The sequence below is a fragment of the Propithecus coquereli genome, unplaced genomic scaffold, assembly GCF_000956105.1.
Source record: "Propithecus coquereli isolate 6110/MARCELLA unplaced genomic scaffold, Pcoq_1.0 Scaffold35, whole genome shotgun sequence".
Lineage (NCBI taxonomy): Eukaryota > Metazoa > Chordata > Mammalia > Primates > Indriidae > Propithecus > Propithecus coquereli.
The window spans coordinates 6,705,168-6,731,262 of record NW_012149174.1 but is presented as its reverse complement, the minus strand read 5'-3'; the positions used below and the strand labels follow the sequence as shown (position 1 = coordinate 6,731,262).

Sequence of the window (26,095 nt, the reverse complement as noted above, 5' to 3'; positions counted from 1 at the left end):
TTCCTACAAAGCCTTTAATTTACAAATTGTATTTTAAGTTACCTGCAGCGGCAGAGGCAGCAGGGGTCTTTCCAATGCTTAAGACTTCAGAGATTTCCACAAAGCCCCACTCAGCTTCGTCACCTGCAGAAGAGAGGTAGCAATAGCAACCTGACAGGGTTGGGTGAGGATTGAATAATAAAATGAGAAGTAGCTAATAATTATGGAGTGCTTTCTCTGTACCAGGAGTTGTAATCTCTTTCCACATATTAATTTATTTAACCCAAAATGAGTCATCGTACTCATTTTTAGATGAGGAAACTGAGATGCAGTAACTTAGTGTAAAAAGTCACACAGCTTGAAAGCAACAAGCCCAGGATTTGAACCCAGAGCCCGTGTTTGTAACCTCTGTGCCATGATGTTTCTCCAAGTGGTGATGGGACGGAGGTGGCCATTGAAGGCCTGGGTCAGTTTGAGCAGAGGCTTCCACCTATGCGGGCCTCTCGGCCCCCGCCCCGCCCCGGGCACGTCCCTGTTCCTGATGTCTATCGCCCCGTGAGACTGCCACGTAAAACCGCACTCTCAGCAGGGCCTAGGTGGCAGCTGCCACGTTCCCTGCCGCTGTCTTCTGAGCTGTGTTTTATCAGTGCAGAACGAGTGTTCTCAGGCCCGATGTGGAGGCAGGCGGGAGCAGTGTATGCTACTTTGATTGTTTCCTCTTTAGATCTCTGTGAACCGCGTCTCTCGATGTCTGTGACTCGCTGGGGTGAGGGCTGTGCATCCTTGGTCTTTGATCTGTGTCTCTGTGCAGAGGGGAGGAGCAGCAGCTTCTACAGAACAACTGTTGCTTTGCTACCTTGGGTCAAGGCCAAATTTAGAATGGCTGGATGGCTTTGGACAAGCCTGCCACCACTCTGAGCTTCTCCTTGCTCATGGCCACAGCGGGGCTGGTCCTAGCAGCCTGGGGATTTCCAGGGGATTCCAGTGAGATGACTAGGCACAGCTCTGGGACAAGAGCTGGTATACAGTAGGTGCTCACTGGCCCGTGCTCACAGCAGTCTTGGATGTCATGTTCCCTGCTCTTTGCCCAGTCACCTCCTGTGTGTCCTACATCACAGAGCTGCCAAGTCACTTTTTTTGGGATGCCTCTCTGGGAAGACCCTCTGCCTTGCTTCTACTCCCCTGTACTAATCTCATCTGGGCCTTTGTCACTTGTGTCACAGAAGAGGGCATCATTCAATATCTGAAACAACAAGCTGAATCTATTGCTGTACTTTGCAAAACTAGTCTCCCCAAATCAAGCCGGAGTTATCTTTACAGGGTGTTGGGGAGCATGGAGCCCTGGGGGAGGAGGACTCTCGGCGCAGGAGGCTCTGAGTCTGGCTGCAGCCGGGGGTATGGGGCTGTTGGAGTAAGAGTTGGTTGCTTGACTTTCAGAAGTGGGGATTGCAAAGCGGCCCCTGACACATCATGACGGGCTTTAAACTGGTTTTGCGATTACTTGCGGCTTGGAACTACGGCCAAAGAATGACTTGTCTTTTCCTTTAGAGATTTGTGAATAGGAAGGTTTTACTGTCCCGCTATAGCTGTCAGCTTCTCCAAAGGACTGGGGGCTCCCTGAAGGCAGGGGCTGTGTCATAATTATCAGGATACGCCTGGCATCTAGCACAGTGTCTGGCACACAATAAACACTCACTAGATACCGTTCAGTGAACAGCGACTGTTGCCACCTCTGTAACTTCCAAACCCCTTTGTTTTACCTCTTGTCAGCGCTTGTGATGATCTGTTTGCATGTTTGTGATCTCCCAAGGGGCAGCGACAACTTTCAGTTATTACAGATCTCCAGTGGGCGGGAGCAGCGTGTTCCTCGGCACCTTGTAGGTGCGTGGTACCTGATACGACAAGGCCTTGCCTGGTCTCGTTTGGCTTCAGCACGTTTAGATTAGACCTTATTGCCAGGACCAAGAGTGGGAGCGAACGGGAGGAAGACATGGGAGGGATGGGGTCGAGGTGAAGGGGCTGACCTTGAACAGGAGGGAGACACTTCGCCTTTTCAGGCTACGGGAAGGGAAGTCGGGATGGGTGTGATACGCGTAATGTGGGGACGGTTGGGAGAGTTGAGGGGCATATCTGATGGCCTCAATTTTTTAGTGACACAAGAAACAAGGTCGTCTGCTAGACTGAGGGAGATTGGGGCTGATAAGGGGATATGAGTTTAGCGTATAATAACAATAATAATAGATAACATTTATTAAGCGCCTGTCGAGAATAGTTAACATTGTTAAGCATTATGTAACAGATATTAACTCATATCTGATAGCTTGTAACAGATACCAAGAACCTTATGAGGTAGGAGCGTAGCTGCCCTGATTATTGTTTTATAGGTGAAGAAACTAAGGCAAAGTGAAGTTAAATCCGAGGTCACTCAGCTAGTAAGTGGTGGAACCAGTACTTGGATTCAGGAATCGGTGCTGTTACCCGGTATATTTTACCGCACCTAGAAGTTGAATTAAGTCCAAAGAATCTGGGTTTATAAAAGCAAGCAAGACTGCTAAAGTTGGAGTTCATAGCCGGAAAACAAAACAACCTGGGAAGGGTTGGATTTCAGCGGGTTGAGAAAAGGGAGTGTTCCAGGCCGATGGGGGAGGGGACAGTGTGCACAGGCAAGGGCGCTGGAGTTTCCCATCCCCCCGAGGACCCCGTGGGAGCTGAGGCTTGGGGCCCGTTGCCATGGCGGGCCCTGGATACAGGCTAAGTGATGCGGAGTTGCTGCAGATTTTGATCTGAGGAGGCAAGTGGTTGCCCACAGGTCACTAGCGATAGGCGGCGTGGAAGATGGGTTGGAGGGAAGCCGAGCAGAAAGCTTGCAGGTGATTGGATCGGCTCTGTGGAAGCTCTACGATGTAGGAGGGAAGGAGTCCAGTCATCCCGGTGGTACTGGCTGTGGGAGGTGAGGGAGGCGACAGCTTCCATGATGAGGAGGAAGTGCTGGAGAAAGAGCAAGTCCGCGCACATGTCATGAGTTCGGCGTTGGGTGTGTTGAATTTGAGGTGCTCGTGGGCCAAATGGGGGAGATGTCTGGGGGAAATCGTACACTGGAATCTGGAGGTAACTGGGCTATACACGAGGATTTGAGCGTGAGTGACGTGTTGCTACCCTGAGAAGCCATGACATTGTCCAGGGAAAGTGTAAAGAGAGTGAGGAGGAAACACCAGACCCACTTGTCTACCCACCTATCCATCCCACCCACCCGTTCAACCCATCCTGTCCACCCAGGCACCCACCCACCCAGGCATCTGTCCATCCATCTGTTTATCTCATCCACCACCCCAATCCTCTTCCCATACACCGCACACTCACCCAGCCACCCTGCCTCTTCCATCCGTTCATCCATTCCTCCCTCTCATCCCAACCACCCAGTCCAGACCCCAGCCGCCCCCTCCTCATCTATCCATACATCCCTCCATCCCATTAACAAGTGCTCTCATTAATAACTAATCATTTTATATTGATTACATATATATTGGGTTAAATAAAATACATCATTAACATTAATTTCATCTGTTTATATTCACTTTTTGAACTGTGGCTACTAGAAAATTTAAAACTACATATGTGCTCACATTTGTAACCTGCATTATGTTTCTGCGGGGCACTGCTAATTTATACCATCCCTCATCCATCCATCCATCACCTGTCCATTCACCCCCCCATCCTTTCCTCCCTCCCTCCCTTCTATCTGTTCATCCACTCACTTTCCACATCTGTCTGTCCCCCAGATATTTAATTTAGACCTATGATGAGTCAGTCACTGTGGGTCATGAGAATGAGAAAACTGAGGCTTAGAGCAGTTACAGAACTTGCCTCAGGTGGCCCAGATGGAGCTGGGATCTGACTCTCCTAAGATCAGGACTTTTTACCTTTCCCTGTGGCTGCCTATTTGCTATGTTTCCTTGAAATTAAAAAAAAAAAAGCCTTTGGGGGGACATGGTGTGCTAAGGTTGGGGGGTGGCTGTTGGAAGAGGAACCCGGGAGCCCCTCTCCCAGAGGAGACCACACAGACCCTTTAGAAGCCTCTGTGAGCCGTGTCCCTGGTGGCCGTCATGAAAGGGTTATCCCTACACATTCGATATTTGCAAAAATGTGGGTTCTTTCAGATTCCAAAACTCATTTCCATGACAAAACTCTTGGGAAGAGAAGATGAAGGCCTGGCTTTTGCAGAACAATCTTCCAGCTGTAGTGAGGACTGAAGATCGCAATGGGAAAAGGAATTATAATTAGAATATGAAACGGGGAAAATTAATCTATTCCAGTCACTGGTAAGAGGATGTTCTCCTGGCGTTTCATGGAAATTCTTAGGCTGTTGTTTCTCCCTCCATTTTCCCCCCACATTTTAAAGCATGCAAAAGGTTGTGTGGTACAAAAAAAGATTTTTGATCTAGGGACGGATAAATTGTGAAAGATGCACAGAATTTAAGTTCATGTGCATTTTGCTTTGTGTGTCTCTACAAGCACATACGGTATGTGTTTGTGTTCACATTTGTGTGAGTTGCATTTGCACAGTTGCAGATACGTGGGATATCTGGGCACACCCTCCTTTCCTATGCGTGCGTGCTGTGGGTATCGTGTCAGTCATGCAAAAGGTCTATACTGTGTGCACGCTTGAGCTTGTGCTGTGTGCACGTTGGTTTGTGTTACCCATGGGTGTGGTACATGTGTGGCTAAGTGCTGTCTTGAATGCCATGTTGTGTGTGACATGAGTCCACACAAACATGGGCGTGTGGTATGTGTGTGCCCTCATGCTTGTGCGCCCAGCGTATGTCACATACCTTTGTGTTCACCCTCAGCGTATGCAGCGCGGTGGATGAGGATGTGGGTGTTTTTGATCTTGTCTGTGCACACGTGGAGGAGGAGGTAGCCGTGCTGTGTCTGAGGGCAGAGGTGACGACCTTTCCCCTTGGCTTTCAGGTTCATTCCCCCAGAAAGGGTCCCAAACGAGGAGGGGCTGAGAGGTAAGCCCAGGCCTTGCTGTCCTGGAGGCCAAGCCAGGGGAAGCCTGGGAGCCCTCAGGGTCCCCTTCCCTCCTCTTTTGCCCCTTCCAAGGGCCCTGACATGGCGGAGCCCTGGAGGGGGCCAGAGAACAGGCCTCCCCTCTGCCTCGGGGCCTCTGCTGTCTTAGCTGCTGGTCCTCAGGCAGCACATTCCCTGGCACGCTGCAAGGCGTCCAGGGGTAACTGAACTGAAGTGACTCAGGCCCTGCCTTGGGAACCTCCGCCGATTTCTCAAGCCCTCCTCGAAAGCCGGAAGCAAGTTTTGCTCGGGGATGTGGCAGTTCTTTCTTAGATGTTGGTCGAATAAACGAGTGAATGAATAAGACAGGCTCCGGTGACCTCATGGGAATCCACTGCCCTGCCCCTCCCCTGCCTACTCCGACACACACACATCAAGATCCAGGCGTCTCTGCCTTCCTTCTCCAGTGCTGTGGCCCTCTGCTCACGCGGATGACGCCTCCCTCTCCTGAACCTCCAACACACACTTACCACGCGCCTGTTATGTGCCAGGCCTGGGGCTAATTATTGATGGAGTAGGATCTAGAAAAGCCTTGGTCCCTGCTGTCAAGGAATTTGTAGCCTAGTGGGAGGGCCAAACCAGGAAAAATCAGACAAATGACTCTTAAAGTCCGGTTTCTCCCCAACTGTGTGATCTTGGGCAACTACTTATCGTCTCTCTGTTTCCCTGATTTTAAACAGGGAAAAGAATGCTTTCTTCATTGGTTCATTGTGAGGATTAAATGAGATCTTTTATGTAAAGCATTTTGCTCAGTGCCAGATATATTCATTCTCCAAATATTTATTGATTGCCTGCCATGCACGAAGCAGACGGTGGCCCTGCCTTTGCGGTGGCTCTGTTCTAGCCAACATTCAATACATGGTGGCTGTTATAAAGGCTTCTTGAACATCTTCGCCTCTGTCTCTTTGATGTGTATTTCTACATTTTTAACTTAGACCATACTGTTTGATTAGTATTGCTTTATAAAGTGTTTCAAACACATCATTCAACTTAATGCCCCTCCATTTCCAATTATTGTTTCTATTGTTAGTAGAATATTCTTATATATTATGGATGATTTTTAAAAAGTTTTGTTTTTATGGAAGTAATCAATGACCGTGGGAACACATCATTTAGTATCCAGGAGCTTTTGTTGAAAGCTCCCCTACCCTGCCCAGTTCACTGCCAGCCTGTGCCAGGTGCTGGGGGATTCAGAGGCAACCGGGACACAGTTCCAGCCTCCATGTTGGTCCCACTCTGGGACAGATGACACATGTGGAGACAGTCTGTGTTGTAGGAGGGACAGCCAGAGGGGATGAGAGCATGGCAGACCTCCAGGAGGAGGTGGCTTCTGTGCAGGGCCTTGAAGCATGAGCTCTGGTTGCGGTGTCGTGGACAGGGCTCTGTATTGGAGGTCAGTGCCCAAACTCAAGGCATGGCCTGGCCTTTTCTTTTGATAACCCCACGGTCACTGAGGAACTCGGCCCATCCCTGTGCTGGCAGGCTCTAGGGTGTAACCACCAATCCCACTGCCTGCGTGGGAAGACTGGCCTGGTGGGAGACAATCTGAATGTTGTAGTGGCTGCTGCATTCATTCATTCATTCATTCAACAAACATGTATTGAGTATCTACTCTGTGCCAGGCATGACCCTAGGAGCTTCAGAGGCATCAGTGTACAGATAGGCTAATGATCCCCAAACCCTGGGAGCCTCCATTTTGCCATCAGCAATGAACATGGTAAATAAGTAAATTATAGAGAATGCTAGAAGGTAAAAGGGGCAGAGGGGCTATGGAACAAAGAACAGGGTAAACAGGGAAGGGTGGTCGGGGTGGTGGTGGGCTCTCGGCCCACAGGGGTGGGGGCTGGCGTCTGAGCCAGTTGTTGAGCAAAGGCTGGGGGACTGACACCTCGCGCACGGTCGTGGCAGTGAGTGGGAATCTTTACAGCCCCCACAAGGGCCCCTTGGTGATGTCTGTCCGAATTACAAACGCACATACAGTTGGGCTCAGCAATTACACAAATTAATCCTACAGAGAAACTCTTACCCATGGTAAATTGTAGATGTACACAAATATTTACGGGGGCAGCGCTGGAAGAGCAAAAGACCAGACAATGCAGCTGCCCCCGTTACATCCATACTGTGCAATATGGGGTGAGAAGAAAGAATTATGTTCTGATATAAAACATTTTCCAAGATGTGTTGCTAAGAGAAAAATAAGGTGCAAAATGGTGTGTCTAGTATGTTGTCATTAGTGTGGAAGAAATGGCTATAAAATGTATATACGTAGATAGTCTTTGAAAGGGTGTAAAGAAGCCGCTAGAACAGTTGCCTCTGGGGAGAGACAATGGATGGCTGGGAGGTGGGGTGGTGTTGCTTTTTGTACTTTTGGAATTTTGAACCATGGGAATATATCTTAATACATAAACCGTTCAATTAAAATAAAATGGCAAGTGGCTGTTGGTGCCCCACTTGAACCCTTACCGCCAGTGCAGACATCTCCCATCTGCTCTGAGCACTGGCGGCTCATGGCTGGCAGCTGGTACAGTTCCCTGGAGAATTATCCTTGGCCAAATGGGGGCCATCTTGCTCAGAGGTTATGCCTCCCCATGTCCCCTAAGGGCAGCTCACAGTCAATGACTGACTTACACGGGCTACAAAGGCCACCCCTTGCTTCATTTCGGAACTAACACTGCAGCGCAATTCATGCCCCAGAGCCCCCCACGGGATCAGACCAATGGAGTCTCTAGCTGAGATGACATCCCAGCTGCATCCATTGCCCTGTCCCCCATCCCTCCCACACATACAGGTTATGCTTAAAGAGCAGTCCCTCAAAAATCACGTGCATTTGAACCCTTGCCTCAGGCTCTGCTTCTAGGGAACCCAATCTAAGCCGCCTAGCTCAAGGGAAGGGAACTAGCTGGAATGGAGTCGAGTGCTCAACGATGCGGCGTCCTGTGAATGGGGAGCACAGGCATCACCCCATGTGACAGAGGAGGGGCCTCAGGAGTTCGGACACCAGCTCAAGATCACACACAGGCAAAGAGGGAGCCAGGGGCCCCAGGGCCGACATCTCGCCCACTGCACCTGCTCTATTGTGGGGAAATCGTCCCGAATCCAGACTTGACAGATCCTCCAAACACAGGATTGTAGTTCTGTACACACGTAGTTTCTCCCACAGCCCTCACTGCCTGTGGCCAGGGGTGGCCTTAGGGGCTAGGATGGGGTAGGTGAAGGGCAAAGCCACAAAGCCCCAGAGGGTATGTCTGGGGCAGGCTGTCATGACCCCAAGGCTCTGGAGATCTGGGCCTCTCCTGGCATATGGGATTCTAGCATGAGCTGATCACTTGATGTGATTTTGGCCAACAGAGGTATTTGCATACTTCTGGGGATGGGAAGCTCAGTACCTGACTAGGCAGTCTGCAGTGTCTTTGGACAATATCTAGAGGGCAGAAAGGTTTTCCTGTCTTCTTCATTCTATGTGTGATTAATGGTGCAGACCTGAGCCCTCAGCGCCTACAGATCAGGGGCTGCTCCTTCCACTCGAGAGGGAGCCCTATTGAAATGGGGCCTCTGGCGCCCTGGGCTTGGCTTCTGCAGGCCCCACAGGCCCGCACAGTTGGTCCCATGGCCGCCTCTGGCTGCTTCTCCTGGAGCCTTCTTGAGAACATTTTAATCAGAGCTGCTTCTCCCTCTCTCTCTGTTCCAGTTTGATGGTGACAGTGCCTACGTGGGGATGAGTGACGGAAACCCAGAGCTCCTGTCAGCCAGCCAGGTGGGTGCACCGTCCTGTCCTCCCTGAGGGGGGTCTCAGCCTGGGGCTGGCGGAGCCGGCTGCTCCTGGGTGGAGGTGGGAAGGCGCAGAGTGGGGGAGCCCAGCCCACCACTGTCCTCTCTCAGAATGATCAAGAATATCAGTCGAGTCCCCTTAAAAGGAAGAATCGATGTGGGACTGTAGTGTTTTCTGTCCGTCAACTCCCTGGCTACCGTTGGCCCAACGTGGATGTCACTGAGACCTGGATGGAACTCGGAATGTGCTGCCCACGTTTCCCATGCTTGGAGGGAGTTCTCGCGGCAGTGAGTCGGGCGTCCTGTGCCCCTGGCGCTGCCTGCCTCTTGCTCCCACACAGCACCCGTGGGGTAGCATTTGGTGTGGGTGAGTTCTCCCACCCACCCGGCGCTGTCTAAGGCCCCTTGGGGGGTTGTGGATGTGGCACAAAGGGGGAGGAGCAGAGGCTCCCTGCGAGGGCCTTGGTGGTGGCAAAGGGGACTGAGTCATCCTTGGGCAAGGCTGTCCCAACCCCAGCCCTGCCCTCTGGAGGGCACAGAAGCCAGCGAGAATCAGATTTCCCACTGAGAGTCTGGTCTCTGAAAATTAACGTTTCTCTAAGCTGGGAGCATCCTCGCTCTAGACTGATCACAGCCACGGAGGGCCCTCACTGCAGGCTGAGGGTCCAGGAAGGGTCTTCCCTGCAGAACGTGATGCCGGGGAGGGTGCTCACAGCAGGCTGGGACCCTGCAGAGGGTCCTCGCTGCAGACTGGGACCCTCGGCCATCAGGCTGGGCCATACTTTCCAGCTGGGGCAGCAGAAGCCTATTAACCCACAAACCTGTATGTGCCCTATTCTGTGACAGGTCCTGTGGGCACTGTAGATGAATAAGACAGGGGCCTGTGGCTCTAGGGGACTCTACCAGTGAGGAAGATACTGCAGTTCCAGGGGGACGTGGAAGCTCACTGTGGGGTGCTGCAGCCCCTCCCCTGCCACTGCAGGACTGCTCGTGCTGGGCCACCATACCATGCCCCTTCTCCGGCCCGTCCCCGTGTGAGCACCGTGCTGCTGCTGCACAGCTGCCTTTATATTGCATGGCATGTGCCAACCTGAAGGACTGGTGGGCTAGACTCCAGGTCCTGGAAGTGGTCATTTTGGAAGACTGCACTGATGTGAATTAATTGTACATAATCCACTTGAAATGTGGTCTTTGCAGCAGACCAGAGCTTCACCCTAATCATCTTGTCTCAGCCTTTCACAGTGTTTCAATTGCAGTTTGTTAACCTACTGAACCCTGGTTTCAGAACCATACTATGGTGATGTCGGTTCTGGCTCAAACCCTGATGGAAAGAGTTGGCACCGTCCTTCCACCGAGAACGGAAGGTGGTACTCAGAGGGGGGTACTCAGTGGGGCTCTGTGTCTGCTCTAGGCTTGGGCACAGGGGAACACAGTTCCTTGGAGAGGAGACTCAGGGCAAACAAATGTCACCTTTCTCAAACCATTAATAGTAACAACCTTGACTGTTCACTCAACATCTTGCAGTTGGCAAAGCCCTTTCCTCAGTGGTTATTTCAGCTGATTTTCAAAACAGTGTTGAGATGAGTGGATATCATTGTTAAGCCCATTTTATAGATCAGGCAACTGAGGCTCAAGGATGTTCACTGATTCAGCTCAGGTGACTTGGCCTGGGAGTGGTACAGCTGGCGTTTGAACCTGCGCAGCAGGGACTTAAAGCTCCACACACTTACCTTGCCCTGTCTGTGGAGAGCCCCATTTCCACCCGAAGGCTGCCACCAACTTTCTTCAGCCTAAATGTCACTTCTACAGAGAGCTCTTTGTGACCTACAAATCCAAATGAGGTCCCCTCCCCACAGTTCTCTGTCATGGCACCAGCTCATTTTAATTCATGGTGTGTGTCACTCTTTGGGGTCTACTTGTCTGTGTGATGACTTAGTTAACATCTTATTTCCACGCTAGCCTGTGACCTCCATGCGGGGAGGATCTGGTCTCTCTTGTTCACTGCTCTGTACAGCCGTGGGGCACAGGGTGTGGCACGCAGAAAGCACTCAGGAAATGTTCATGTAATGAGTGAATGTGGCCTCTTCTCTTCTTTGAACTCTAGTTTCCCTGACGTGGAACAAGGTGGTTGGACTTCCCAAGGATCCTTCTAAATCTTTTGTGGTCTCACTCAGAGGGGCTTCCTAACTCAGGACTTAATGAAGACATCAGTATTTTCGGAGATTAATTAGCTAAGTCTACTTGGTGGCATGAGCCAATCTTAACATGAGCAAATTTTGCAGTTGAAATCTAGACTTATTATAATATATCAGTTAGTTTTTGCTGCATAGCAAGCACCTTAAAACTCAATGGCTTACAGCAACAAATATTTATCTATTTTTGATTCCATGAGTTGGCACTTTGGCTGGGTTCGGCTGTTGGCTCTTCTGGTCTTCCCAAGATAATCTCAGTGGCAGCAATAAGTTGCCAGCTCAGCTGTGGGCTGGTTGATGTGGGTGGGGGGCTCACTTCTGTTCCACGTGGTCTCTTGTCCTCCAGCAGGCTAGCCTGAGGTTGTTCACATGGTGGGAGAAAGTTTCCCAGAGCAGCAAGAGCAGAAGTTGCAGGACCTCTCGAGGCCTAGGTTTGAAACAGGCACATGACTACTTCCAGCACGTTCTCTTGGCCAAAGCCAGTCACAGGGCCACTCCAGATTCAAGGAATGGGGAAATAAATACCATCTCTTGATGGGAGATGCTGCAAAGTATTGTGATCTTTTTACAAAGTACCACACATAGGAAACATACGGGATGTAGTTCATGCTGATTTTGCTGAAGAATAACTTAGACTCTTCTGGGACCTACAGCCCCCTGTGGCTCATTGGAACTCTACTGGCCTCTAGTCTTTCATGGCGAAGGTTCTGTGTATTTCCTTCCAGTCTTTTCCACGGACTGCTTGCTTGAACTCACATACCCCCCAACACACACACACACGAACACCCTCTCGTGGTGTGTGGCCTGATCTGTTGTCCCAATTACTGTAAGCAAAACAAAGATCTCATAGCCACTGAGGAGTCAGAGGATAAACACTCCAAGTGGCATAAAATACATTTTACAAACACAGTTAAATACCAAGTTAGCTCCTTCAGCAAATGTTTGTGAGCCTCTTATGTGAAAGGCTCTGGATATGCGTGGGAAGCCATTTCTGGAGGCATTTGCTTCTAGAACGTCTAGTTTTACCATGTTACAGACCTGCTCTTTGGTATAACACTTCTCCTGAAACACCATCTTCTTTACTTAGAAATCTCCACTGAGACAGGCTCCAACCAGGTGTGTATTAGCCGACTGTGTCCCTTTCTGAAAACTTTCAGACCAGCTCTTCTGAGGCTTGAAGTTTCTTTTGCAAATGCGTGCTGCACTGTTTTTTTGCAAGTCTCCACAGAATTCCTGCATAGCTGCCTTCGCTTCTGCACATTATCACTCCCTCTCCCTCCCCGGACCTGTGTTTCTTTTGTACCAGACGTGCCTGGGTGGCCCGAAAATGAGATACGGTCTCAGACAGGACTGCAGCCCCGTTGGCAGCTTCGGGGGGTAGAGGCCTGGTGCAGATCGGCTCTTCCCCCTGTTGCGAGCAGACCCTGTCCAGGAGTTACAGGAATTGATATTTCCCGGTTATGTGACCCAGCAAAAGTCTCCTCATTCCTGGGATGAGGTGAGGAGGGAAGGAAGTGGGCTCGGGACTTCGCAGACCGGGGTTCAAATTCTAGCTCTTCCAAGCCTCGGCAGGGTCCAGCTTCCCATCACATGGGGACTCACGTCTCGCCTCCTGGAGTGTGGGGATAATAAATGAGGTGTCTGTCGTGGACTCTGCTGATGTCTTGCCAGAGAGTCACCCTCTGTCTAGCTGCTGCCAGTGTTGGCTGCTAACTCCTCATAGCTGCCCCTTCTCTGGAAAATTGGCCTCTGCCAAATGGGAACTGTGAACCCAGAAAGGGGTATGGGGGGTGGTCTGGAAGCTGGTCCCCTTCTCTCAAGGGGCGGCCAACTCTGCAGCCCCGCATAGGTCCCAGCTGACTCCGGCCAGACTCCAGCTGAGGCCGCACCCTGCCCCCGCCCTGTCCCCGCACCCCACCCCAGGGCCTCCACCCCCGTCACTCTCACAGGCCTCCCCGTGTCAGGCTCTGCTGCGGGGAAGATCCGAACTCAGAGTATGTAAAGCACCAGTGTTCGGGAAAACTAGCTGTGACTTATTTTTATTGTTTTTATTACCGTAAATAATGCTTTGGTCACACAAGATGAGTCTCCCGTCACCCCTGGTGCTCATTTACGAGCTGTGCTCTGCCTTGGTAGCCACTGTTCCCTCGGCGGGAATCCCCCAGTCATTTTCGCCCAACAAATGCCTGTTTGTTCTTCCAGGGGCATTGCAAATGTCACCTCGTCCTTACGGCCTGCCTGGCTGTGGGTCGCGTTTTCCACTCTCAGCGTGCTAAATACCGCTTCTGCTAAAGACCTCAGAATTTTTCCTAAGAACCGTTGAAAGAACTTTGTGTGTGTGTGTGAGTGAAAGAGAGAGACAGACAGACAGACAGACAGAGTGGGGGGAGATTGAGATCGAACGACATGATCACATTTGCAGCTTTAAAAGCTTCCAAGGGAAAGGGTGGATACAGGGAGACCAAGTAGGAGGGTGTGGCAATAGGCCAGGTGCAGGACCATGTTGTCCTGGATTGCGGTAGAGGCAGAAGACATGGAAAGAAGTAGATGGGTCTGAGATGTGTTCTGGAAATAAAGTCAGTGGGTCTTGACAGTGACGGACATAGAGAGTGAGAGAAACAGATGAGTAAAGGGTGACTCCCAGGCTTCTAGCATGAGCCCATTTTCCAACAGGGTGGTGCCATTTTCTGAGTTGAGGAAGCCCCGGGAGGTGCAGGCGTTATGAGGTCTGACTTGGACATGTTGCATTTGAGATGTTCATCGGAGGGGAGATGTCTAAGTGGGTAAATGATTGCACAAGTCTGGAACTCATGGGGAAAAATAAATTTGGAAATCCTCAGCCCATGTAAAAGTAAAGCCCTGAGAGTGAAGGAGATTTATGCAGAGTGAGGGAAGAGTGAGGAGAGCAGAGGACAAGTGACTCTGAAATGTTGAGCTCCAGCCTTTGAAGGTGAAGTAGAGCAGGAGTGGTTGGAGATGTCGGAGAACGTGGAGTCTTAGAAGCCAAGAGCAGAGCGTTTCAAGAAGGAGGGAGGGGGTCTGAGTGAAAACGATGTTAGATCCACAGCTCCTTAAAATTTATCAAAGAATAAATTTTAAGTAAATCAAAGATTTAAATGTACTCAAGAAAACCATAAAGACATCAGCAAAATAGTCCTTAAGGTATACTTTACAACTTTGGAGCAGGGAAAGATTTCTATGATTCAAAGCCTTAAGAGAAAAGACCTAAAAATTGGGCCATAAATTAACATAAAACTAAATTAACACAAATATAAAAATTAACATAAAACAAACATACAATTTTTGTAAGGCCAAACCAGCATGAGTCAAGTCCAAAGACAAGTGAGAAATTGGGAAAGAATAGTTTCAAGTCATGCCGTAGTTGAAGAACTAGTTGCCTTAATATATAAAGAGTTACTAGAAATCAATTCAAAATCCTGGTAGAAAAATAAGGAAGGAGATATGAACCAAGAGTTTACAGAAAAGGAAATGCAAATGGATCTTAAGTACATGAAAAGATGCTAAGGGCCGGGTGCGGTGGCTCACGCCTGTAATCCTAGCACTCTGGGAGGCCAAGGTGGATGGATCATTTGAGCTCAGGAGTTCAAGACCAGTCTGAGCAAGAGCGAGACCCCGTCTCTACTAAAAAAATAGAAAGAAATTGGCCGGACAACTAAAAATATATAGAAAAAATTAGCCAGTCATGGTGGTGCATGCCTGTAGTCCCAGCTACTCGGGAGGCTGAGGCAGGAGGATTGCTTAAGCCCAGGAGTTTGAGGTTGCTGTGAGCTAGGCTGACGCCACGGCACTCTAGCCCGGGCAACAGAGTGAGACTCTGTCTCAAAAAAAAAAAATAATCAAAAAAATAAAAGATGCTGAGAACAGTTCATAAGAGGAACAAATTAAAACTACCATTTTTCACCTATCAGATTGATAAAAATCTGAAGGTTTGATGACACACTCCGTGGACTTCTTGTGGGAAAAGAGGCACTGTTATGCATTGCTGTAGGGAGAATAAATACGTGTAACCCCTTTGGAGGGCAAATTGTCAACACTGATCAAAATTATAATGCGTTTACCTTTAACCCAGCAACTCTCCTTTTGGAAGTATCTCTTACAGATATATTGGCACACATGAGAAATGACATAGTCAAGATTATTCTTTTCGGTATTGTTTATAATGGCAAAAGACTGGAACAACCCAACAATATGGGGCAAGTTAAATAAAATACGTGCATCTATCAAATGGAATACGGTGTGGCTCTAAAGAAAGAATGAGTTGAGACCAGCCTGGGCAACATGGTAACACTCCGTCTTTACAAAAAATTTTAAAAAATTAACCAGGTATGGTGGCATTTGCCTCTAGTCCCAGCTACTTGAGGTGGGAGGATCTCCTGAGCCCAGGAGTTGCTGACACCACGGCACTCTAGCGCCCAGGCAGCAGAGCAAGAGTCTATCTCAAAAAAAAAAAAAAAAAAAAGAGGAAACTGAAATGATATAGAAGTTCTTTAGATACATTGCTTACTAAAGAAAGCAAGCAAGATGTAAATCAGTAAACAGTATAGTATGTTACCATTTATGCAAAAAAGGTAATAAGAATATACATTTCTATGTGCTTGTATTTGATTAAAATAACTCTGGAAGGTGCATGGAAACTGCTGACAGTGGCAGTGTGCAGTGGGGGTGCGTGTGCCACGTGTGTTATCAGAACTGGGCAGGTGGTGGCCAGGAGGAGAAAGGAGACTTTTCACTGTATCTTTTTATACTTAGGGGATTTTCAACCATGGGGATTTATCATAACTTCCAAAAGTTAAATAAAATTTAAACAAGAAGGAGAGGGTCAATTAGGTGAGATGCTTCTGATGAAATGAGAGCTGAAACATGTGACAGTAGGCTACTCTGGACCTCAGTAAAGCACCTGTGTATCTGATGCGTAGGGTCGCGTGCAGGTCCCATGGGAGGACCGAGGAGGACACGTAAACGGTGCCTATAGACGACATTGTGAGAAGTCCAGTCTAGCCATGCAGGACAAGGGCAAGGGCCACAGCTCAATGAGATGAGGACTCCACAGAAGGGACTTTTTAAACAAGACGAGAGCCTTTAGAGTGTTTAAGTGTTGATGACGGAAGGTGTCCAGGAGACAGGGTGAAGTTCAGGGTTCAGGGAAGGGACAGGTTAACTGATGGTTTAAATGTTCAGAGCAGGTGGGAAGGGTTGGGTTCTGCCCAGAGGTGGTGGCTCTGGCCTTAGCTGAGGGTGCCTGGAGGAGAAGCTCGCAGGTGGCGAGGGGCTGAGACAGTGGGTAGTCCGGGGCAAGAGGTTTACCGGCAGGTAGACAGGAAGGACACTCAAAGCTTCCTTCTCAACAGAAAGACTGATGCGAAGGACCAGGGACTCTAAGCTGGGTGTGGAGAGAAGACAGGGGCCCGGGGATTAGAGTCCAGGGAGGCAGGGCTGCCACTGGGGAGCACTGGGCAGAGAGGACACCCGGGTCAGAGTGGGCAGGGGGCCGGGGATTTCAAAGGTAAGTGGCTGCGGCATCGGCAGGGTCCTGGTGTGTGTGGGGAGTGGGGAGCTGAGGGTGCCTGGAGGAGAAGCTCCCAGGAGGCGAGGGGCTGAGAGCTGAGGGACCCAGGAGGATGCTGGGGTGGGGTGGGCTGGGCGGGAAGCAGAGCCAGAGCTGCAGGCTGGGAGCACGGGGGCAGCATGAGGGTCTGGATGGATGGGGCAGTGGAGAGGGAGGAGGATGCCAATCCCACCTTCCCACCTGAGCTAGGGGAGGAGGGAGCGTGAGGGCATGGGCAGCTCATCCGCAGAATTTGTGGAGAAGGCAGATTCTGGCTGAGGCAGCGGGCGAGTGGACGGCGTGTTCTAAGATTAGGCTGGGAAACAGGGGACTTTGTTTTTCCCAGAGTGGGAGCCCCAGCGGCCCAGGAGCTGTTTGCAAGGGGAGAGACACTGCACAGTAGGGCATGAAGTTTTGGGGGACTTACACTTGAGGTGCTCACTGGGGAGCCCTGGGGACCCTGGAGTGCGGTGCATACCCCAAAACGTGCTCCTTGTGGAGCATGAGCAGCACCTGTGGCCCCTGCCCCCACACCCCTTAGCATCTCCCCCTGGTTCCAGCAGGATGTGAGTCTGGAGTGCAGCCATCATATCGAAAAAGCCAACTTCCCCGTGCTACAAAATGAGGCCTCCCAGTGCCTCAGTCCACACCTGGCACGCAGCAGACACATGAGAACTTTGAAGTCGGTGACTCTTGCTCTTGGTTCAGCAGACACTACTGTGTTTGCGGAGCAGCCTTGCTTCATAGATGCCCAACGGTGTGTCTGTTTTTCCTACCACTTGGATCAAGGGTAGACCTGGGGTGGGGAGAGGGCACACCCAGGAGGCTGGAAGACAGGCACTTGGGCAGCCCGGGGAGCGGAGCTGGCACCTGCAGTTCTGAGCACAGATGGCCTGTGGCCTTGAAGTCGCAGCCTCCTTCCAGCAGGGGGCAGTGCAGAATGCCCAGAGTGGGAAAAAGAGCCCAGAGCTCTGAGTTCGAGGTTCTGCCCTGCTCTCACCCTTCACCTATACTGGTGTCTCTCTGAGCCTCAGTTTCCTCATGTGAATAAGGTTAGTTTTTCCCAATCCTAAATAATGATGATACTGATGATGATTAACATTACCGTGCGCTTGCTTGGGCTCAGGCACTAGGGCTAAATGCTTTCCACGGCTGGTCTCATCTCATCCCCACGTTAATTCTACCAGGTATGTACTGTTGCTGTCCCCATTTTACAGACGAGGAAACTGCATCACAGAGAGACAGAAGTGGTTGAGGCTTTTTGAAACCAACCAACAAAAACGCTCCCCAGTGAATGTATTTGGGAGGCAAGCGAGACCCTCCTGCTCTTGTCGAGATCTAAGATTCTAGGCTTAGTAACTCAGGCCTCTGAGTCTGTGTACCTTGTAAAGGGCAAAGATGACAAGGCTTTTATTGCTTTAATTAAAACCTGGGTGAAGAGCTCGCGATTCATATTAAAATGAAATTGTGTTTCGCCCGCTGTGGTGCGGAGAAGGTAACAGCGTGATTACTGCTAAGATTACAAACAATCAAAGAGAAAAGGCCTTTTGCGAGCATTTCCTATTAAAGCCACAAACATCACACTTTAAAAATAATTATGGCCGTGTTATCAGAACATGATTCATGAATTCTGAATAAATACAGGGGGGCCCTTCAAGGAAACTGTTTCAAGACCACAGATTTTATTCAAATCTGATGAAATTTAATATTATTTCACAGCTGGAGAAGACAATGCAAGGAAGAAAAAAATAATCCATCCTATGTATATGGAGAGAATTGAGTATATGTCAGACTGTACTAATGAGCTCTCTGTTACAGCCTTAAACACATGCTCAGAAAAAATGGACTAGCCTCCCTCGTTTTCATTGAGAGAAAACTGCCGCGAAGGAGTCGGTACTTAGACCTCACCAATCTTAATTTTGCATCCTAGTGGCTACAAATCTTATTTTAAAGCTCTGGATTCCTGCCTTGAGATGTTTAAGTATTTGCAGGCACAGACATGGAGGCATTAGGGGATGGATCTGGGGGAAGACCTTGGTCTGCATTTATTTGTGCCTGCCTCGTTAATGAAGATATTTTTCATACAATGCAGGGAATGTTTACAGCCTATAGTTTTGTTTCCTTCCAACTATTATGAGAGAAATTGAATCCCAGGAAACGTTCACTCTCTCTAAATGGGATGGAAACAATGATGATGATGTAGGAAGGGCTTGTGGGGAGGGGAGAGCAGTGGAGTGGAAACTCAATTTCAAGGATTTTCTTAAAAACAGCGCCCCTCCCCCACTCCCAGCTGCCTTGAACACTGCATCCCCTGTAGGGCCTGGGTCTTTGCTGGGGAGGGTCGGAGAACAAAGGTCTTACGTATTTGTTCACCGATACATGTGAGCTCACCTGTGACCAAGAAGAAATGGGCCAGACGTGGGGACTTGTCCAGAATGGCGCTAGGTCGTAGCTTCTGGAGGGTCAGGAGCCTGGGTCTGGCCCCTCTTCAGTCTCTGTCACCGTGTGCCCTCGGATGGGCCATTTGTGCTCTCTGGGCCCTGGTTTTTGCATCTATGGATGGATGGGGACTGGATGTGTATCTCTGAGGAACCTTCCAGGTTGTGCCTTACGGCCAAGGGACCCGCCTCCTCCACCCCCTGCCTGAGTGCTCAGGAGGGACAGCAGCCTGTCCAAAAGGCCCCAGACTGACCTTCCCCACCTGGCTGAGTCTCGCCAATGCTGACAGGGCCCTGAGATGAGGCCGGTGGCTCTGGGCCAGGGTCAGCCTGTCGGGCAGGACAATAGGACATGCTGTTGGCCAGATGGGTTACAAAGGCAGTGACATGGGAAGGCAGGCAGACCTGGCTCAAATGATCGTCTTGACATTTCATGGCTGGGGGAGCTTGGACAAGTTAACTAACTTTTGCAGCCTTCAATTTTGCCTTTAGAAGTTCCTGAAGTGGTACGGAGAGAAGTGGATGAGATGCTTATACCGGAAGTGCTTGCTCTATCTAATGTTTGCTCCAAGGCCATGGTAGTTAGCAAGAGGTGCCACGAAAGTACCCACTTTATAAGTGAAAAAACTGATTTTCAGGAAGGCAAAATGACTTGCCCAAGGTCACCTACCCAGGACGTGGCAGGCTCAGGAGTTAGATGCGGCATCAGAAATGAGAGCAAAGGGAGGCCAGTCAGCTATTTTATCTAATGAACGTCAGGTTATCTTAAAGGTGGAAATGGAAAAGATGCTATTGGAACTATCTTGCTTTAAAAACGTGCCAAGAAAAGCCTCCGTAAAATAAAAAAAAAATTAGTGAAAGATGCCTCCTGATAGTTTCTAGCCTATTGAAGATGCTCGACCTCGCCCCACCCACCACCCCGGCCGTGTGATGGCCCTCTGGCTCTGTGCTCCAGGGCACCGCTGGGGGTGCTAAGCCTCCTTGACTCACATCTCATTAAGACTAAAAGGACTTTGTGTGGTCCAGACCGCCAGTTTCTCCATTTCTCTCAAACTCAAAGTCCGAGGCTCTGATGGCGCGGGGTGGTTCCCCTGCCCGCCTGGCATCCCTCCTTCTGCCAAGCTCCTGGCACAGTGCACAGCCTGGGTGACTCGGCGGGAGTCTGGGTGCCCCTACTTCTGCCTTGTTCTTGCTGTAGGACCTTGCTCAAATCACCTAACCTCTCCTGGCCTCAGTTTCCACCTCTGTAAAACAGGAGTGTTAATACCTACCTGGAGGGTTAGTTAAGGGGCCCAGAAGTAGGTGTAAGGTAACCAGCTTGGCCTGTGCTGGTTGTGATAGGAGACCGATAATGTTATTTTTGTTAAAATTTGCAATTTAGGGAAGAGAAGCCAAATGGTGAAGGACCTAGGACAACGTTTGCTCCAGTTGTCTGTGAATATTTTTTTACCAGGACTGGGGTGGAATCAGTGAGAGGAGGCTTGTGTTTCAGGTAAACAGAAATCCAGCCCCGAGTACAGGCCCAGGAACCCTCAGATGAGACCAGCGACGCAGGCCCCAGAGGAGGACGCATCTGCTTGCCAGGTGTCGGAGTCTGTCCCGGACAGCCACCCAGGGGCACCGAGCTCCGTGTTGGGAGGGCGGCTCATAGGAGGCGGGGGAACTGGGGTGCGTGGCCCTGAGAGGAGCATGGGCCAGGCTGGGAGAGGATGAGCAGGTGGGCCGTGTGGGGGGCTGCTGGCTTTGGAGAGGGAGAAGGGCAGGGAGGGGGGCTTCAAGAAAGTTTTGCTATGCGTTGGGAGGTGGGATCTTAAAAGTCCCTCAAGAAAACCTTAAGTGAGGTTATCTGTAACTGTTCCAAGAGTTTTAAAGTTGGCTCCGTGTGACTTTTGGCTGTTTTCTGTGCTGGGATGGCCCTCGGGGTGGGTGGGTTGTGGCTGGTGGTTATACCTGGGTGATGTAGAAACATCGAACGGTTGTAGCGTTATTCTTGCCGCTGGCCCTCGTAAACCACTGCTGGAGACAGCAATGGGGAAAGCATAGCAGGGGAAGGAATGAGGAAGCATTTTAAAATTTATGAATTACTCCCCCCGAAATGGAGAAGATAAATAAGACAGAAAATACCAAGCAGACAAGGATCTGGAGGAGCCGGTGCCCTCATACATTGCTGTGTAAATTGGTACAACCACTTTAAAAAACCATTTTGCAGTATCTAAAGCTGCCCATATGTCTCTGTGACCAAGCAATTCAACTTCATAAATGCCACGGTACGTTTAGAAAAAGATATGTATAAGAATGTTCATAGCAGCACTTTTCATCCAAGCACAAAACCAGAAACAATCCAAATGTCTATCCGAGGTAGTCTGGATAAATGATCGCAGAACATTCTGACACAGTGGAATACTATACAACCACGAGAACAAATGATTTATAGCCACGTGTGATCAGTGGATGAATCTCACAAACATTATGTTCCGTGAAAGAAGCCAGACAACAAAACAGAACATTCCATGTCATGCCGTTCACACAAAGCACGTGAACAGGCAAAACTTATCAATGATGGTAGAAATGCAAACTGTGATCACGCTGGTAGGGCTGGGTAGTGACTACAGGGCCTGCGAGGACTTCGGAGGTACTAGTAAGGTTTCCTGTCTTTGGGTGCTGTTGACATAGTCCGTTCTCCTTGTGAAAATTCACTGGCTGTACATTTATGAGTTGTGCACTTTCTGTTGGTATTCTATGCTTCAGTAAAGAGAAAAAAAGTGATCAACATGTTGTATTTGTATAGGTGTCTCCATTTTTAAAGACAGGGGAGTGGAGGAAGGGAACCTAGCCAGGTTTGGTCATTTGTATCTTGTGTTAACAGGGTCCCTAGGGTGGCACGTTCCCACTGGGAGTGTGGATGGACTAGCCTTTTACAGTCTGAACAATGTATTTAACTTCCTGGGAGGGGAAGAATTATTTTAGCCTCATAATGGACGATGAGCTGTGAAATCGCTCCAGCAGTGGCTTGCCCCAGGGAAGCAGGTGGCGCAGGCTTCCCCAGACCTGCTCAGCTCTGTGGGCTCGGCCTTCACTCACATTTCTCTCTGGACAGAGTTTTAGGAAACGTGTGAAACATAAACATCTCAAAGCACGTGCATGTTGTGTATGTGTAGTTTTGTGATGCTGTGCTGTGGCGCCAGGAAATCTTGTTGACGGAATAGTTGAAGGTGTCTATGGAAGTTTCTCTGGGCACAAGCACACACATGCTTGTGTGCAGACACATTCATGCACAAATACAAGCAAATGCAAGTACAATATGTAGGCATACGCATTTATATATGCCTCTCGACACATTGAGAATTGCTATGTGGCTCTAGGCAAGTTACTTAACCTCTCAGTGCCTCGGTTTCCTCAGTGAAAGGGAGATGATAAAATACTTGGCTTTTGGGGCTGTTGTGAGCAATACTCACATGTGTGCACATGCATCACACGGATGAGATTTTTCTCTGTTTATTTGTTTAATGGCTGCTTTCCTCCTAGACAATGGGCTTCGTGGGAGCAGGGACCTGGCATATAGTAGCAGCTGAGTTAATATCTGGAGAGGGAGGGAGTGGATGAATCAACAGTTCTCACAGACCCACTGGCACACGTGCTGGTGTTTAGACACATTCACAAGTGCATCTGTGTGGGTATTTGTACATGTCGCAGACACATTCATTCACGGCTGGCGGCACATACAGGGATACACACACACGCACCCAAAAAGCCATGTCCAGACTGAGAACTCAGGAGGGTGGGTGTAGCTGCAGTCTGGGGACTCTGGACTTGGATTTTGTGGCTGCAGGTAACTCTAATTTATTATGCGACCTTAGGTGAGTCCCTCCTCTTCTCAGAGGTCAAAGACTCCCAGCTGGGATGTAACAGAACTAGAATTTGAACCATGGTCAGTCTGGGTCAAAGTCTATGCTTGTAATGCCCATGGCCTTGCTATGCAAGTGTGCTAGTGGACCACAGCATCCCTGGATCTTGTCAGGTCTGTGGCATCTCAGTCCTCACCCAGACCTCCTAAGTCGGAATCTGCATTTTGATGGATTCCCTAGTTGACGTGTGTGCACATGACAGACGGAGAGGCGCTGGCCTAATGTGCACTGCCTTCTCCAAGCGTTAGGAGGAATTAGAGAGATCGTGCTAAAGGGTTCACAAGCTGGTGGGCCCAGGCACATGCCCACCCCGAGCAGCAATCGGAGAATGAGAGGGAAGGCAGCTGGGAGCTGCCTGTGAAGACAGAATCAACGTGGAAGCTGAGCTGCATGAGGAAGCCCAGCCCCTCCTGTTTATGAGGAAGCAGAATCAGGGGGCCAAGAGTACCAATTCACGAGCTGGACTTTTTAATTTTAAAAACAACACATGTTAATCATCTCATAGTTCCTGCAGGTCAGGAATCAGTTGTGGCTCAGCTGGGTGCCTCGGGCTTAAGAGCTCTCGGGAGGCTGCACTCAATGTGATGGTCTCATCCGATGGCTCGACTAAAGGCGGGTTTGCTTCCAAGCTCCCTCTGGTGGTTATTGGCAGGATTCGGTCCCCCTGAGCTAGACTGTTGAGTTGGAATCCTGGCTGCGTGTCTTCCTTCCTAGTTGTTTGACTTTGTGCAAGCTTCATGTCTTAGTGCCTCCGTTTCTTCCCTCTGTGAAGTAGATATAATAATAGCACCTGCCTCAAAGAGTTGTGAAAACTAATAAATTCATGTATGAAAAGTGCATAAAACAGAGATATACATACACATAGTACATGTTCTATAAATGGTTTCTGCTATTATTATTTTTTGAACAAAGCTGTAGAAAAGCAGTTCAGACCAATGTGAGGATAGGGACTGACCTACTTTTTCACTAGTAACTCTTTAGGTTGCAGCACAAGCCTGGCTCGAAGTGGGTGCTCAATAGACCTTAAGAGAGTGGATGAGCTCTGGTTGGCAGGGTCCTGATGGCATGTTTGGGGCCTATTAATAGGAGTATGGAGTCCAGGCTGCAGGAGGAGAAGGCCTTGCTCCATTCTGCTCAGGGCAGGCCTACGGTGCTGGGCCCCATCCTTGGTGCTACCACCTGGGAAGGCAGTAGGGTGTTGCAGAAGTCCCGTCAGTGTCACCTGGGAGGACAGTGGCCTGAGCAGAGGAGCCAGCACATCCAGGGCCATGGTGATACCAGAGCGTGTGGTGTCTGGGGGCAGCAGTGGGCCTACCGTGGCTGGCATCAGGTGAGGTTGCAAGATCTGGTCCAGGAGGCCTCAGATGCCAGACAGAGGCTTTGACTCCAGTCTGAAGGCAGCCAGCCTTGGAGGGTCTAAGCAGGGTAGTGTCCATGGAGCAGCACGTGCTGGGGGACTCCCTGCTCAGCCTGGTGTCACAGGATCTCAGGGCCCTCACAGGGGCCGTTCTCAGAGATCTTGGGTGTCTTCATCCACAGGCAGCTAGCTTGGCACATTTTTAGGCAATGCTACTTCTGTCATTTTCAAAAGGTAGAAATGGAAAAGAAAAAAAGCTGCAGATAGACATACTTTTCCAGAAACTATTTTAACACAGAAACAACCAGAGAGCCTGCTCATCATTTTAAAATGCTTTTAGAATCAGCAGTGCCTCATGCATGCCTGTGTACCTGCAAACCAGTGGCCCAGGCAGGAATTAAATTTGGATTTAAAAATCCCTTGGTCCAGCACCTTTTTACAGGTGGTGTCACTGAGGCCCAGGAAGGGGCAGTGACTTGGCAAGATCACACAGCCTGTTGGGCAAGGCTGGGACTCAAGCCTTCATGGGAAGATGCTTTCCAAGATAAGGACATGGGCCGAGTTTGGGTTATTTGACACTGAGCAGCGTCTCTGAAGGGAAGGCGACTTCAGACCTTTGCTGACTTCTTAGAGCTTGCAGAGAAGGTGCTACAGAGCTGTACCCAATACCACACCAGGCCATCAGCACATTCATTCACACATTCATTCATTCAAAACCATAGTTACTAAGCACCTCCTGCCGAGCTAGAACCACGAACAAAGCAGTCAGAAACTCCTGTCCTTATTCATTTATGTATTCTTTTATTCAGCAAATGTTTATTGAGGGCCTACTATGTGCAAGATACTGTCCTTGACTCTTGGGATAGCGAAGGGACAGGAAATAATTAGTTTTAAAAAGTCAAGTATATTGCACGTTGGCAGGTAAGAGTTCTATGGGGAACTGACAGAGCAGAAGGGGCTGCACTTGCAAACAAGGTGGTCAGGGAAGGCCCTACTGAGAAGGGGACATTTGAGCAGATACTTGAAAGGGTGAGTGAGTGAGGTCTGGGAGAAAGTATTCCAATGGAGGGGACAGCCAGTGCAAAGGCCCTGTGGTGGGAGTGTGCCTGGCATGTGTGAAGAATGTGGCTAGGGTGGAGTGAGGGAGAGAGTTTGTAGGAGCGGCTGGAAGATGTAGCTGAACAATGGCTGGGATGGCCAAGAGCAGTGAGTGACCCAAGGCTGGGTCAGGAGTGATCGTGCAAGAGCCGGGACACACTCATTTCCTTTGTGAGGCCCCCAGCATTGACATGTGGGCAGGTGGGGGGCTCCTGGCCTGGATGGCCTGACATGCCTTGCAGTAACTTAAAGGGAAGCCTCAGCATCTCAGAATGTCTTGGAGCCAAAAGAGGTCCCATTTTCAGGCCGCTGTAGGAAAGCAGAGTGATGTAGGGAAGGATCATGGCCTTTACGTCCAACCAGTCCTGGGTTCAAATCCCATGTCTGGAAAAAGTCATGGTTGAATATCTTAGTAGTACTAGCCCAGGGAAGCTGTTTTCTAAGCATGATATGAAAGCCAGACATCATACAACATTAATACATTCAATTTTATTAACTTAAATATGAAACCCTTGGTATGGCAAAAAAATTAAGATCAATGACAAGTAGCATATAACATGCAAAGCACTGTCTCAAATACTTAGACTAAGACAATAGAAACGTGGCAAAGCTAATGCTGGTTCCAGAACACAAAATACAAATTGTCCATAAAAATATGAGAAGGTGTGCAACCTAATGAACAATTAAAGAAATGAAAATTTAAGCAAGATTTTCTTTTCTCA

At 49.5% G+C, this 26,095-nt stretch overlaps 1 protein-coding gene across 3 annotated transcripts in view; it reads left to right on the top strand.

Moving 5' to 3' along the window:
• The window catches only part of TOX2 (TOX high mobility group box family member 2), a 135,059-nt gene that overhangs the window by 42,735 nt on the left and 66,229 nt on the right, over positions 1–26,095 (top strand). For all 3 annotated transcript variants that reach the window (XM_012651163.1, XM_012651164.1, XM_012651165.1), the window contains exon 2: positions 8,738–8,803. In XM_012651163.1, coding sequence (XP_012506617.1) covers positions 8,738–8,803 — 66 coding nt within the window. The remainder of the gene's footprint in view (positions 1–8,737; positions 8,804–26,095) is intronic.